The sequence below is a fragment of the Salmo salar genome, chromosome 01 (genome assembly GCF_965601325.2).
Source record: "Salmo salar chromosome 01, fSalSal1, whole genome shotgun sequence".
NCBI lineage: Eukaryota > Metazoa > Chordata > Actinopteri > Salmoniformes > Salmonidae > Salmo > Salmo salar.
The window spans coordinates 80,445,188-80,460,838 of NC_138291.1; the positions used below are offsets into that span (position 1 = coordinate 80,445,188).

General features: G+C 40.5%; 1 protein-coding gene across 2 annotated transcripts in view; it reads right to left on the reverse strand.

Annotated features, from left to right (window-relative positions):
- LOC106612630 (uncharacterized) overlaps window positions 1–15,651 on the reverse strand; it is a 71,107-nt gene that overhangs the window by 25,139 nt on the left and 30,317 nt on the right. For both annotated transcript variants that reach the window (XM_014213976.3, XM_045723078.2), the window contains exons 3-10: window positions 13,408–13,486; window positions 8,480–8,569; window positions 4,678–4,734; window positions 4,030–4,093; window positions 3,441–3,515; window positions 2,816–2,960; window positions 1,924–2,042; window positions 1,320–1,403 (exon numbers count right to left, since the gene is read on the reverse strand). In XM_014213976.3, coding sequence (XP_014069451.1) covers window positions 1,320–1,403; window positions 1,924–2,042; window positions 2,816–2,960; window positions 3,441–3,515; window positions 4,030–4,093; window positions 4,678–4,734; window positions 8,480–8,569; window positions 13,408–13,486 — 713 coding nt within the window. The remainder of the gene's footprint in view (window positions 1–1,319; window positions 1,404–1,923; window positions 2,043–2,815; window positions 2,961–3,440; window positions 3,516–4,029; window positions 4,094–4,677; window positions 4,735–8,479; window positions 8,570–13,407; window positions 13,487–15,651) is intronic.

The window sequence follows — 15,651 nt, forward strand, 5'->3', positions numbered from 1 at the left end:
CTCCTGTTGTCCTGGTTTCCAGAAGAGGATGTCTTCCTTAATTGACCCCCCATAAACGTAACGGACATATACCAGGAGTTGTGCCAGGCCTGCCACATCTGTTGACTCATCCAACTGTAACGCATAGAATTCACTGGCATGTATGCGAAGCAATAATTGTTTCAAAACATCTCCTGTCATGTCACTGATGTGTCGTGAAACAGTGTTGTTTGATGAAAGCATTGTCTGTATAGTTTTTTTTTGCCTTTCCCCCAGCATAGTCCCAGCCATATCCACGGCAGCAGGAAGAATGAAGTCCTCCATAATAGTATGGGGCTTGCCTGTCCTAGCAACTCGGCAGCTCACCATGTAAGACACTTCTAGCCCCTTCTTATTAATGGTATCTGTTGCTTTTATATACACGTCTTACTACTCGAAAGTTGTCTTAATTCTCGCACAAAAAACTTCTGTGGCTTATTTTTCCTAATTGGCATGTTTTGTTTCTAAATGAGTGAAGGTTTCATCGAGTTGTGAGATAGTACTTTTGCACATAACACACTGTGGCTGAGGAAAGACACTACTCCCAATATAGGTGAACCCCAAATCAATGTAGTTCTCATCATATTTGTGCCTCTTCGATGGTCCAATGTCCCTGTCTGTTGTTCGGTGCTTTCCCGGGTAAGGGGGCAGTAGCTCTTCGGCTGCATCAGATTCACAACTGTCAGTGTCCATGCCAGCTGGTCTAACAACAAATGTAGAATTACTGATGCTAGCATTGGATGTGCTTGTGGAAGCAGAACAACTTGTGTCGTCAACAGGTGCAGGTGTAGGTGTAGTACTGCTGGTATGGACAAGGCCTTACTTTTTTTTAACCATTTATCAGTTTTCAAGCAAACGGAATGAGCAGCAGCTACGTTTGGCTACATATGGACCGTTAGTGGAATTCCCGCGAGAGAGTAACGGTTAATGCGATTGGATGTTAATTATTTGACTAGGCTACCTGTATTTGACATTATGTTGTTATTTCGATGAACACTAGATGGTTTAATTTTAGGCAGTGAAACGAGGCTACTCAGGCAAGAAAAAAACCTCACCCAAATGGATAGCCCCGTTGGAAAATATAAATAGACTGTTTGAAAATGTGAAGATTTTACTTTTTTTTATTTAAAAAATAAAAGTTATTTTATATGTGAATCACATTTGTATTGTCGTACCCCAGGTTGGGAATACCTGCACTAGACTATGGACTGTGGTTCCCTGTGAAGCATGAAGGACCTACCATTCATCAACAAATCTCACATTTGCTTCAAACTATTACATGTTGAAAGACTATAGCATACCTCTTTTGGCAATGACGCTAGTCGGTTCCTATCACAGTTGAAGTTGGAAAGTCTCTTTAGTTTTCCAATACTTCTTGGCAAACTCTAAAGAGAGAAACAACAATTAAGAAATAATACATTAAACATCTACAGTTCGCACATACAGTAATAGGTGTAGCAGTGACAGTAGACCGGCTAGTGGCCTGAGCATGGGGATTACCTGCACAGTCCCACTGTGAGGATGACATAAACATATCTGATTGGCTAGTGGTAAAGAGGATAAGTTCCTGGCGCACACTTAGATGTTTTTAGCCTATTAGGAAGTGAAGACTAAGGGCATAATGGAGGTCAAAGGTCACACAATAATAAGAGAATACATCCCTTCAGAAGTAAAATTACAATTTGTTATGCTATACTGTAAGCACAAGGTCTTTCAAAGGACCGAAGAGGGCAGCCATCAGAGTTGAGTTATATAAAATTAAAGTGTTTGTCGTGGGCTGAAAAAGTCAGCCATGTGTCTTGTGATCTCAATTACATAAAAGAAAAGTAATTGGGTCTTACTTATCAAACCTGCCCTCATAATAATATGTATATATGAGCAAGTGTAGCGCAACCACAAACCCACCTGTAGCCGATTCTCAGTGAGCACCAGTTCAGTGAGACTCTCACAGTTGCCAATGCTCTCTGGTAGCTGGGCAAGCCGATTCTGGTCTGCTTTCAATATCGACAGTCGCCTTAGTTTTCCTGCAGAGAGAAAAAAAACAAAAAAAACACGTTACATACTTTGATATAGACATATGAGAGTAGTGAGGATAGCATGGCAATCAATATAATTCGTAAAACAAGTTAGTTGATTTGCAACCAACACCAGAGCCTATGGCTAATGAAACGACAGATCAATAAAACATCAAATGATTTTATATGGATTTAATGACTGTCACATTTAATTTTCCATTCATCCAAATTTATATTGTGTCCTAGGGGCACATCACCTGTGTTATTAAATCAGTTCAGTTACCAAATGTGGACTATCTTATTATGTGATTCACAATCTCTTTTGGTAAAAGTAATAAACATTGTTTCATCTGCTCAGATTAACTTCCGGTTTACGCTCAGTTTACATTGATGTTGATCCCATCTTTGACCTAATCAGTTTCAGCATGGTCCAATGCATGACATGGTAAAACAAGTGACCAATAACAAACATGTACACAAACACGCATGCATACAAACGCATGAGTGCACACAAACGTTTATTTTACTATCCGTGTGGGGACCAAAACAATTGATTCCCATTCAAAATGATATTTTCCCCAACCCGAACTAACCCGAACTTTAACCCAAACCCCTTAACCCTAATTGTAACACCAAGTCGTTTTCCTTGTGGGGACCAACGAAATGTCCCCACTTGTCCGAATTTCTGACTTCTGATCCCCACAAGGATAGTAAAATCAAACACACACACACACACACACACACACACACTATTGTAGTGTACAGTGCAGCAGCGTGCTGACCTATGCCCTCTGGCAGAGCATTGATGAGGTTCTGGGACACGAGCAGGTCAGTAAGGGAGACCAGGCCACCCATCTCCTCTGGAAGGTGCTCCAGCTTGTTCTCTGATACATCTAGACACAGGAGGCTTTTCATGCTGCCCATCTCCTACGGGTTGAACACACTTCAATTATAAATACATTTCACAGTCTGTGTTAGTGACTAACGATAACGGTGCATCTTGTGATTGCATTATATCAACAGAAGTCACAATATTAATTTAGCCTAAAAAATGGGTGTTAGCCTTTCACTTTTTGGGGACTCAAAACCATATCATACAAGTTCAACTGTCATTTTTATTCATTTAACTTTTATTTAACTAGGCAAGTCAGTTAAGAACAAATTCTTATTTACATTAACGGCCTACCCCGGCCACACCCGGACGACGCTGGGCCAATTGTGCTGCACCCTATGGGACTCCCAATCACAGCCGGATGTGATATAGCCTGGATTCGAACCAGGGACTGTAGTGAAGCCTCTTTCACTGAGATGCAGTGCCTTAGACCGCTGCGCCACTCGGGAGACCCATAATATCAAGGCACTTAAAAAATGACAATTATTAGTCTAAATATCTAAGAAAAATCTTACTGCAGGTATTTCAGCCAACTGGTTTCCATCCAGCCACAAGTCCTTTAAGCTGACAAGACATCCTATTGTTTCTGGCTGTGTGGGAGGAAGGATTGGAGGCAAAAGAGAGAGACAGAGACAGAGAGAGAGAGAGACACACACCGAGAAAAGGGAGCGAGAGAGAGACAGAGACCGAGAAAAAAGAGAGAAAGAGAGACAATTATACACGACTGAGGCAAATGTAAACAAGACTGGAATAATTTCAACCATGTGTAAACTGTCATTCCCTAGCCTTGTCTGGTTTCAGTCAATCTCTCAGGGAGTGTGTCTCCGTCTCGGAGTTACCTTTTTATAAACATCAAACCTGACATTATGTTGTAACAGACTATGACTTAAACTCAATGGCCCTGTCACACTACCCCTTCAGGATGATAAGAGGGAGGCATTTCTATCAGTACACCCAATTAAGTTTCACATAAGAAAAGTGTTGAGTGAGATTTGAGGGCTGCTCATTCTACACATGCGTAGCTATGCATATTGTTTTCTTCAGTGTGAATGTTATTCCAAGAAATCAACATATTTACTGAGATTCGCAAAGTCAGAAACTCACCAAATTGTAAAGTTCATTGTTCCCTAGGTCAAGTTCTTCAAGTCTGTGAAGTAGCGATAGTGACCTGTGGAATGCACAAGAGGGGTTATAAAGTCAAAAAATATTACATATAGGCTTTGAAAAAAATGCAATAAACATAATCATCATACAGTGATGGATTTATATTGTATCTGCTTCTCATTCTCAGTCTGTTTCACTGCTGTTTAATTTGAACCATGTGCGAGTGAAAATGTATTGGCCACATACCAAGCAGTGAGATGGTTAGACGTTCAGAGGGAGACTGTTGTTGTGCCAACATAATAGTCGCGCATTGGCTGAATATAGACCAACAACTCTTTAGAGAGTACACTGCATTCTATATCACCTCTAAAGTCTACACACACACACACACGTCATGTGAAACACATAAGGCTTCATCTGTGGTCTACTGAATGTGTTACATGCTTGTAATGTAGCCACACAGACGTTACTTCTTACACTTTGTGGAACACAGAGCGTTTGGGGAACACTGATGTCTGGGGGGTTGGGAGCAGAGCGAAATAAGAATTTCCATCTCGCATGGACTAATAAAGTAGGCCTACTTGTCTTCTGCCTCCAATTAATTTTTTGCCCTGAAACATACAGTATCTATCCAGGGTAAGTACTTACTCTGGTAAATATGTCAGCAGATTCTCTCTGAGTTCCAGTGATACTAAGTTGGAGAGGCTGTGGAGAGAGGCAAAAGAGGGAGGGACATTTGGTGTTTGTTATTGTCCCCAAATGATCACGAACAACAGAAAATACAGTAACCCTTTTCATGAGGATTATTGATTGAAGTCATCTAGAACAGAGTCGATGAATTCCAAGAATTGGGGCTTTTAGGAGCACAACATGGCTTGGAGGTAATGTCTTTGTTCCCAAAAGAAAGGAAAATAGTTGTATTTCGAAATCGCAGCAGTGGAGCTATGTAGCTCTGGTGAGAATACATTATTATGCACAATCTGTAACTAGACGTTTCTTGCCAAGGTACATATTTGATATTTTATTTAACTAGGCAAATATTTGCTTCCAATCTCCGAAGATATGGCTTGGACATCAGTGGTGAAATATAGGCCTAACTGCATTAGTTAAATGAGGAGCAGATAAATCAAAAAATCTTGTGGACTGGAACATTAAAGCCTAAAATCAATCGTGGGTTATTGCGAATCAAATGGCACAAAAAGTAAACATGTATACAGTACCAGTCAAAAGTTTGGACACACCTACTCATTCAAGGTTTTTTCTTAATGTTTTTACTATTTTCAAAACATTTTAGAATAATAGTGAAGATATCAAAACTATGAAATAACATATGGAATCATGTAGTGACCAAAAAAAAGTGTTGAACAAATCTAAATATTTTCTATATATTTGAGAGATTCTTCTTTGCGTTAATGACAGCTTTGCACACTCTTGGTATTCTCACAACCAGCTTCACCTGGAAGGCTTTTCCAACAGTCTTGAAGGAGTTCCCACATATGCTGAGCACTTGTTGGCTGCTTTTCCTTGACTCTGCAGTCCAACTTATCACAAACCATCTCAATTGGGTTGAGGTCGGGTGATTGTGGGAGCCAGGTCATCTGATGCAGCACTCCATCACTCTCCTTCTTGGTCAAATAGCCCTTACACAGCCTGGAGGTGTGTTGGGTAACTGCCCTGTTGAAAAACAAATGATAGTCCCGCTAAGCCCAAGCCCAGATGGGATGGCGTATCGCTGCAGAATGCTGTGGTAGCCATGCTGGTTAAGTGTGCCTTGAATTCTAAATAAATCACTGACAGTGTCACTAGCAAAGCACCTCCTCCTCCATGCTTCACGGTGGGAACCACACACGCGGAGATCATCCAATCACTTACTCTGTATCTCACAAAGACACGGCGGTTGGAACCAAAAATCTCAAATTTGGCCTCATCAGACCAAAGGACAGATTTCCACCGGTCTAATGTCCATTGCTTGTATTTCTTGGCCCAAGCAAGTCTCTTCTTCTTATTGATGTCCTTTAGTAGTGGTTGATTTGCAGCAATTCGACCAGGAAGGCCTGATTCACGCAGTCTACTCCTCCTCTGTGAAGCATTTATTTGGGCTGCAATCTGAGGTGCAGTTAACTCGAATGAACATCCTCTGCAGAAGATATAACTCTGGTTCTTCCTTTCATGTGGCGGTCCTCATGAGAACTAGTTTCATCATAGTGCTTGACGGTTTTTGCGATTGCACTTGAAGAAACTTTCAAAGTTCTTGAAATTTTCTGGATTGACTGACCTTCATGTCTTAAAGTAATGATGGACTGTCATTTCTCTTTGCTTATTTGAGCTGTTCTTGGCATAATATGGACTTGGTCTTTTACCAAATAGGTCTATCTTCTGTATACCTTGCCTACCTTGTCATAACACAACAGATTGGCTCCAACGCATTAAGGAAAGAAATTCCACAAATTCACTTTTAGCAAGGTACAGCTGTTAATTGAAATGCATTCCAGGTGACTACCTCATGAAGCTGGTTGAGAGAATGCCAAGAGTGAACAAAGCTGTCATCAAGGCAAAGAGTGGCTACTTTGAAGAATCTCAAATATATCAAATATATTTTGATTTGTCTAACACTTTTTTGGTTAGTACATGATTCAAAATGTGTTATTTCATAGTTTTGATGTCTTCACTATTATTCTACAATGTAGAAAATAGTAAAAATAAAGAAAAACCCTTGAATGAGTAGGTGTCTCCAACTTTTTGACTGGTACTGTACGTAAATGTCATTTCATTTTTTTCTTCTTTTTTTTTTGCTCAAATTTCAAGAAAGCTGTTTTTGCTTTGTAATTATGGGGTATTGTCTGTAGATTGATGAGGGGAAAAAACAGTTGAATCAATTTTAGAATAAGGCTGTAACGTAGAAAAAGGTGGGAAAAATCAAGGGGTAGCTCCACCCAGGCAAGTATATGGGTCAAATGTCCCATCCCCTTCGAAATTTTGAAAGATGCAAAATTGTGATTTGTTCAAATGATCAGTGATGAAAAATCTGCACATCGGAACTAAGTTCCTCCTTAGTCGCATCCCACAGTCTGTTGATAGACACTACGATACCATTTATGTTACGTGCGTCTGTCCACGAGAGATTAATGAGAGATTAACAGAGGTGTAGAAAATAGTTTTTTCCCCCTACAAATCCATTAAGCCTACACCATTTGGGTGACAGCATTTCAGCCCTCCACAGCTAGACGAGAGAGTGAGTGAATGGATGAACAATCAATATCTGGCCTAATACTGTGCACTTATGCACGAGTAGGTCTGTCTTTTCACATCTTCACCAACTGTCACAGAGCTCTTACTAGGTCACCATGGTAACTCATAGATCAACACAGCTTTAATATGACTTAATCGAGCACAATAAGTAACATTACTCAGTCTATAATCTAGACCTACTTATCACTGAGAGAGAGAGAAACACAGCTGAATCATTCTGCAAAACACCATATTTACATTAACCATGTAAGGTTATGCTACATACAGTAATCCCTAATTTACAGCAATATGTCAAGTCAAAACAGAGGCCTATTTAATTTTACACTAGTTCAATTTTTTCAAGTGTTCCTTAATTCAAAATCTGTTGCTGCGTTGTGCATAACACAAAAGGGGCCTGTCAACGAGTATAGAACGATATACGGCCGGTGAGTGTTGGAGGTGTCATATAATATTAGTGCCTCATCTGATGATGATAAATCCTAGAAGGAGCCTAAAGAGAGATTATGACTGTAGCTGCTGTCTGTAGACTGTAGTCAACCTACAGTCTACTGCATGATAACTGCATGATATATTATTCAGTTATTTGAAGGGAGAGAGGGCTGGCATTCTTTTGCAAGTGAAACGTAAACGAACTTGGCAGGCTGGAGGAAATTACACAGGAAATTTCAGGGTCGCTGGGGATAGAGGGGGACAGGAAAGAAGCAGAACTTACTGATACAACTACCCTTGTAAGTTATTATGCCATAAATCAAATAACACCATTCTTGTCCCTTTGTGAAATTATACACTGGATCGTCATGAAACTACCAAAATATATTACACAGTAACATAGCAGTATTTATTAAAATAGATTGTCATGGAAACAAACACAGTTCCAAACCACATCCATTGAAGGAGGGTGTGAGTGCCAGCAACTTCCAAAAATGTCAGTTACAGACCATTTGTAGTCACAGTATGCCATTACATTGTTCAGAACTTAAAAACAGGAAGCAGTTTCATAACCACCTGTGATTAAGAAATATGACCGACAGTAGGATACAATTTCTTACACATTTTTTTTTATATTCAAAGTCACAGCCCATATGAACATCAAAAGTGCATAAGTGAGAACTAAATTCCAACCCATTAAAACACGTTTCTGTACAACAGGACGATGAAACAAATTCTATATATTTTTTTTATGCCAGAAAGAAGCACTTACTTTCCAATGTTTTCGGGAAGAGCCTGCAACGAAATGTCATTGATGGAAAGGCATGTTAAATTCTGAAGCTCTGGAAAACTCTCAGGCAATCTGCAAAAACAAGAGAGGAATTCAAATTAAAATCAGATCTTCGCAGCTGAAATACATGGTGGCAGATTCCTGAAAAATCAATGGTTCCAACTGCATATATAGGCAATAAGAATACTATAAAATATACTATAAAGCTAATACAGGCTTACTTCTTTCCTATCTGACAGGAAAGTTTAATCTATCAACAGGAACTGTAACTTTTTCTTTCCATTTAATGACAGTGCAATTGTAAAGAATTCACACCCCTTCCCTTTTTGTTACGTTACAGACTTATTCTAAAATGGATTACATTTAAAAAAAATCCTCAATGACAAAGCGAAAACAGATTTTTAGAAATTATAAATACCTCATTTACATACGTTTTCAGACACTTTGCTATGAAATTTGAAATTGAGCTCAGGTCCATCCTGTTTCCATTGATCATCCTTGAGATGTTTCTACTTATGGTAAATTCAATTAGTTGGACATGATTTGGAAAGGCACACATCTGTCTATATAAGGTCCCACAGTTGACAGTGCATGTCAGAGCAAAAACCAAGCCATGAGGTCGAAGGAATTGTCCGCTGAGCTCCGAGACAGGATTATGTCGAAGCAAAGATCTGGGGAAGGGTCACCAAGAACACAGTGGCCTCCATTCTTAAATGGAAGAAGTTTGGAACCACCAAGACTCTTCCTAGAGCTGGCCGCCCAGCCAAACTGAGCAATCAGGGGAGAAGGGCCTTGGTCAGGGAGGTGACCAAGAACCTGATGGAGACTCTGACAGAGCTCCTCCATGGAGATGGGAGAACCTTCCAGAAGAACAACCATCTCTGCATCACTCCACCAATCAGGCCTTTATGGTAGAGTGGCCAGACGGAAGCCACTCCTCGATAAAAAGGCACATGACAGGTCGCTTGGAGTTTGCCAAAAGGCACCTAAAGGACTCTCAGACCATGAGAAACAAGATTTTTTTGTCTGAAAAACCCCCAAGATTGAACTCTTTGGCTTGAATGCCAAGTGTCACATCTGGAGGAAACCTGGCACCATCCCTACGGTGAAGCATGGTGGTGGCAGCATCATGCTGTGGGGATGTTTTTCAGCAGCAAGGACTGGAAGACTAGTCAGGATCAAGGGAAAGATGAACAGAGCAAAGTACAGAGATCCTTGATGAAAACCTGCTCCAGAGCGCTCAGGACCTCAGACTGGGGCGAAGGTTCACCTTCCAACAGGACAACGACCCTAAGCACACAGCCAAGACAATGCAGGAGTGGCTTCGGAACAAGTGTCCTTGAGTGGCCCAGTCAGATCCCAGACTTAAACCCGATTGAACATCTCTGGAGAAACCTGAAAATAGCTGTGCAGCAACCATCCCCATCCAACCTGACAGAGCTTGAGAGGATCTGCAAAGAATGGGAGAAACTCCCCGAATACAGGTGTGCCAAGCTTGTAGCGTCATACCCAAGAAGAGTCAAGGCTGTAATCGCTGCCAAAGGTGCTTCAACAAAGTACCGAGTAAAGGGCCTGAATAACTATGTAAATCTGATTTAATTGATATACACTGCTCAAAAAAATAAAGGGAACACTAAAATAACACATTCTAGATCTGAATGAATGAAATAATCTCATTAAATATTTTTTTCTTTACATAGTTGAATGTGCTGACAACAGAATCGCACAAAAATAATCAATGGAAATCCAATTTATCAACCCATGGAGGTCTGGATTTGGAGTCACACTCAAAATTAAAGTGGAAAACCACACTACAGGCTGATCCAACTTTTATGAAATGTCCTTAAAACAAGTCAAAATGAGGCTCAGTAGTGTGTGTGGCCTCCACGTGCCTGTATGACCTCCCTACAACGCCTGGGCATGCTCCTGATGAGGTGGCGGATGGTCTCCTGAGGGATCTCCTCCCAGACCTGGACTAAAGCATGTGGCTGGAGTGTGTCAGCAGTTCCTGCAAGAGGAAGGCATTGATGCTATGGACTGGCCCGCCCGTTCCCCAGACCTGAATCCAATTGAGCACATCTGGGACATCATGTCTCGCTCCATCCACCAACGCCACGTTGCACCACAGACTGTCCAGGAGTTGGCGGATGCTTTAGTCCAGGTCTGGGAGGAGATCCCTCAGGAGACCATCCGCCACCTCATCAGGAGCATGCCCAGGCGTTGTAGGGAGGTCATACAGGCACGTGGAGGCCACACACACTACTGAGCCTCATTTTGACTTGTTTTAAGGACATTACATCAAAGTTGGATCAGCCTGTAGTGTGGTTTTCCACTTTAATTTTGAGTGTGACTCCAAATCCAGACCTCCCTGGGTTGATAAATTGGATTTCCATTGATTATTTTTGTGTGATTTTGTTGTCAGCACATTCAACTATGTAAAGAAAAAAGTATTTAATAAGATTTTTTCTTTCATTCAGATCTAGGATGTGTTGTTTAAGTGTTCCCTTTATTTTTTTGAGCAGCATTTTTCAAATGCACTGTATAGTTTTAAGCCTTCATGACTTGATTCCCTTCTATCTAGCATGGTCACCCAGAGACAATCTCAGACACACAATGCTTCTGTCAGTGTGGGAGTGTGAAAGTTTTGTTTGTGGGTTGTAATGCCGTACCACATTACAATCCAATGCACAACGCTTAACCTGTTAGGGCTAGGGGGCAGTATTGACACGGCTGGATAAAAAACGTACCCGATTTAATCTGGTTACTACTCCTGCCCAGTAACTAGAATATGCATATAATTATTGGCTTTGGATAGAAAACACCCTAAAGTTTCTAAAACTGTTTGAATGGTGTCTGAGTATAACAGAACTCAAATGGCAGGTCAAAACCTGAGAAGATTCTGTACAGGAAGTACCCCGTCTGACCATTTCTTGGCCTTGTTGATTATCTCTATCAATTACAGGGGATCTCTGCTCTTACGTGACACTTTCTACGGCTCACATGGACTCTCAGAAGGCGGCAAAATGCTGAATCGTGGCTTTGCAGGCTCTGGCTGAAACAAAGTAGCGCGCTTGGGTAGTGGCTGGTTACAGTACTGTGAGACTCAGGCTCGTGCCCGCGTCGACCGAAAGCTTTCTTTTCCTTTGTCTGTTTACCTAAAAGGATATTCCCGGTCGGAATATTATCGCTTTTTTATGAGAAAAATGGCATAAAAATGGATTTTAAACAGCGGTTGACATGCTTCGAAGTACGGTAATGGAATATTTCGATTTTTTTTGTCACGAATTGCGCCATGCGCGCGACCCTGATTTACCATTTCGGATAGTTTCTGGAACGCACGAACAAAACGCCGCTATTCGGATATAACGATGGATTATTTTGGACCAAACCAACATTTGTTATTGAAGTAGCAGTCCTGGGAGTGCATTCTGACGAAGACAAGAAAAGGTAATCAAACTTTTATAATAGTAAATCTGATTTTGGTGAAGGCTAAACTTGCCGGGTGTCTAAATAGCTAGCCCGTGATGGCTGGGCTATGTACTTAGAATATTGCAAAATGTGCTTTCACCAAAAAGCTATTTTAAAATCGGACATATCGAGTGCATAGAGGAGTTCTGTATCTATAATTCTTAAAATAATTGTTATGCTTTTTGTGAACGTTTATCGTGAGTAATTTAGTAAATTGTTAGTAAATTCCCCGGAAGTTTGCGGGGGGTATGCTAGTTCTGAACGTCACATGCCAATGTAAAAAGCTGGTTTTTGATATAAATATGAACTTGATTGAACAAAACATGCATGTATTGTATAACATAATGTCCTAGGTGTGTCATCTGATGAAGATCATCAAAGGTTAGTGCTGCATTTAGCTGTGGTTTGGGTTTTTTGTGACATTATATGCTAGCTTGAAAAATGGGTGTCTGATTATTTCTGGCTGGGTACTCTGCTGACATAATCTAATGTTTTGCTTTCGTTGTAAAGCCTTTTTGAAATCGGACAGTGTGGTTAGATTAACGAGAGTCTTGTCTTTAAATAGCTGTAAAATAGTCATATGTTTGAGAAATTGAAGTAATAGCATTTCTAAGGTATTTGAAAATCGCGCCACTGGATTAGACTGGCTGTTGCGTAGGTGGGACGAATTCGTCCCGCCTGCCCTAGAGAGGCTAACCATATTATATCATCTGCAGGTCAGAGCACTACATATTCCCTTCCCCGACTGAGTAGCTGTAAAGCTGTCTAACAAGAACATCTAAGCCAGGGGTACTCAACTCTTACCCTACGAGGTCCAGAGCCTACTGGTTTTTCTGTTCTACCTGATAATTCATTGCACACACTTGGTGTCCCAGGTCTAAATGAGTCCCTGATTACAGGGGAACTATGTAAAAATGCAGTGGAACTGGCTTTGGGGTCCAGAGTTGAGTTTGAGAGATCTAGGCTGTTTACAAGGTAGGCAAATTGCACATCCCAGGGCATGGCCAGTCCCAAACTGAACCATATAGCATTGTGACTGCCTCCACTAGGGTACAAACTATACAGACCTCACCATGAGACAGCTGACAGGAAAACTGGCCCATATAATATTAATTAGCATAAATTACCTGTTAAATACAGCAGATCTAATACTGTAGTTCCTCAATGTCATCAATGAAATTGTCACTAAAACAGGTCCATCAGCAGTTCGAACAAAAAAGAAATCCTATCTGAAAATACCTTTATAAAAATTACTAAATTTTCCTCTCAATATAGCTTGTGTTCTGCTTGTGTTTGAACGACTCCTTCTCTAGTTGTCATGCAAAGTTCCTAGATATAACTTACTACAGTGCTGCTACAATACTGTGTTGCTACGTTATGTTTGTTTTGTTCACTCCCATTTGCTAAACATTTATGGCGACATAAATTCAAAGTTCAGTTACCTTGTTAATGGGTTTCCACTAAAGTCTGCTACTTGGAGAGCTTTACAGTTAGAAATGCTCTCTGGAATTTCCATGATGTCTATATGAGGGATGAAAAGAAATACACGTTAGATACATCTTGATCAACACACACTGTCCATTTATATTTTCCAACGGGGCTATGCATTTGGGCAAGTTTTTTAAATATTTTTTTATAATCGCCCGAGTAACCCCGGTTTAATTTTTTTTGGCAGTGAAACATCTAGTGTTCAGCGAAATAACATCACAATGTGAAATACAGGTAGCATAGTCAAATAATTATCATCCAATCACAACCGTTACTCTCTTGCAGGAATTCCACTGACGGTCCGTATGTAGCCAAACGTAGCTGCTGCTCATGTTGGTGTCTGTACTGGCGCAAAAGCCATGACAGGGAGAAATAGTGGAGTGGTAACAAGCGTGCAAGCAGTTGCTCCCAACGCTACTTGGGTACACCGCAGCATCCACCGAGAAGCTCTTGCTGCCAAGGGAATGCCTGACAGATGACCAAGTAATGCTTTTACAACATACAAAAGTGCGCTGGTTATCAAGGGGCAAAGTATTGACATGTCTTTTTGTATAGAGACCAGTTTAAAGTTCTCTGTACTGACTATAATTTTCACTTGTCTGACCACTTGCGTGATGATGAGTTTCTCACACAACTGGCATCTGGGTGATGTTTTTTCTCACCTGAATGATATGAATCTAGGATTACAGGGACTCTCCACAACTATATTCAATGTGCGGGACAGAATTGAGGCTATGATTGAGAAGTTGGAGCTCTTCTCTCTCTGCATTAACTTCATCGGGGTAGGGGGCAGTATTTTGACATCCGGATGAAAAGCGTGCCCGTAGTAAACTGCCTGCTACTCAGGCCCAGAAGGTAGGATATGCATATTAGTAGTAGATTTGGATAAAAATAAAATAAAAACTCTCAAGTCTAAAACGGTTTGAATGATGTCTGTGAGTGTAACAGAACTCATATGGCAGGCAAAAACCTGAGAAAAAAATCCAACCAGGAAGTGTGGAAATCTGAGGTTTGTAGTTTTTCAAGTGATTGCCTATCTAATACGACAGTGTCAATGGGGTCATTTTGCACTTCCTAAGGCTTCCACTAGATGTCAACAGTCTTTAGAACGTTGTTTCATGCTTCTACTGTGAATGGGGAGAGAATAAGACCATATGGAGTCAAATGACTGAGAAAATGACATGAGCTCAATCTCGCGCGCTCCCGTGAGAGTTAGGTGTGTTCCTTTTCATTTCTGAAGACAAAGGAATCGTCCAGTTGTAATATTATGGAAGAAACATTCTAAAGATTTATTCTATACATCGTTTGACATGTTTCTACGAACTGTAATATAACTTTTTTGACTTTGTCTGAACTAACTGCGCGAGCACAGTGCATTTGGATTACTCCACTGAACGCGCAAACAAAATGGAGGTATTTGGACATAAAGATGAACTTTACCGAACAAAACAAACATTTATTCTGGAACTGGGATTCCTGAGAGTGCATTCCAATGAAGATCATCAAAGGTAAGTGAATATTTATAATGTTATTTGTGACTTCTGTTGACTCCAAAATGACAGGTATCTGTATGGCTTCTTTTGGTGTCTGAGTGCTGTACTCAGATTATTGCAAAGTTTGCTTTCGCCGTAAAGCTTTTTTGAAATCTGACACAGCGGTTGTATTAAGGAGAAGTGTATCTATAATTCTTTGAATAACAGTTGTATATTTTATCAACGTTTATGATGAGTATTTCTGTAAATTGATGTGCTCATTCACCGGAAGTTTTGGGAGGCAAAACATTTCTGAACATTACACGCCAATGTAAAATGGGGTTTTTGGATATAAATATGAACTTTATCGAGCAAAACATACATGTATTGTGTAACATGAAGTCCTATGAGTGCCATCTGATGAAGATCAAAGGTTAGTGATTAATTTTAGCTGTATTTCTGGTTTTTGTGATGCCTCTCCTTGCTTGTAAAATGTCTGTGTGGTTTTTCTTGTCTAGGCGCTGTCCTAACATAATCTAATGTTATGCTTTCGCCGTAAAGCCTTTTTGAAATTGGACAGTGTGGTTGGATTAACGAGAAGTGTATCTTTAAAATGGGATATAATAAGACGCCATCGTCCCACATACCCCAGAGAGGTTAACAAGGACAACACACAGGTTTTCCATCACTGTATGATTTTTTTGGTGTGCAAATGAACTCAAGCTT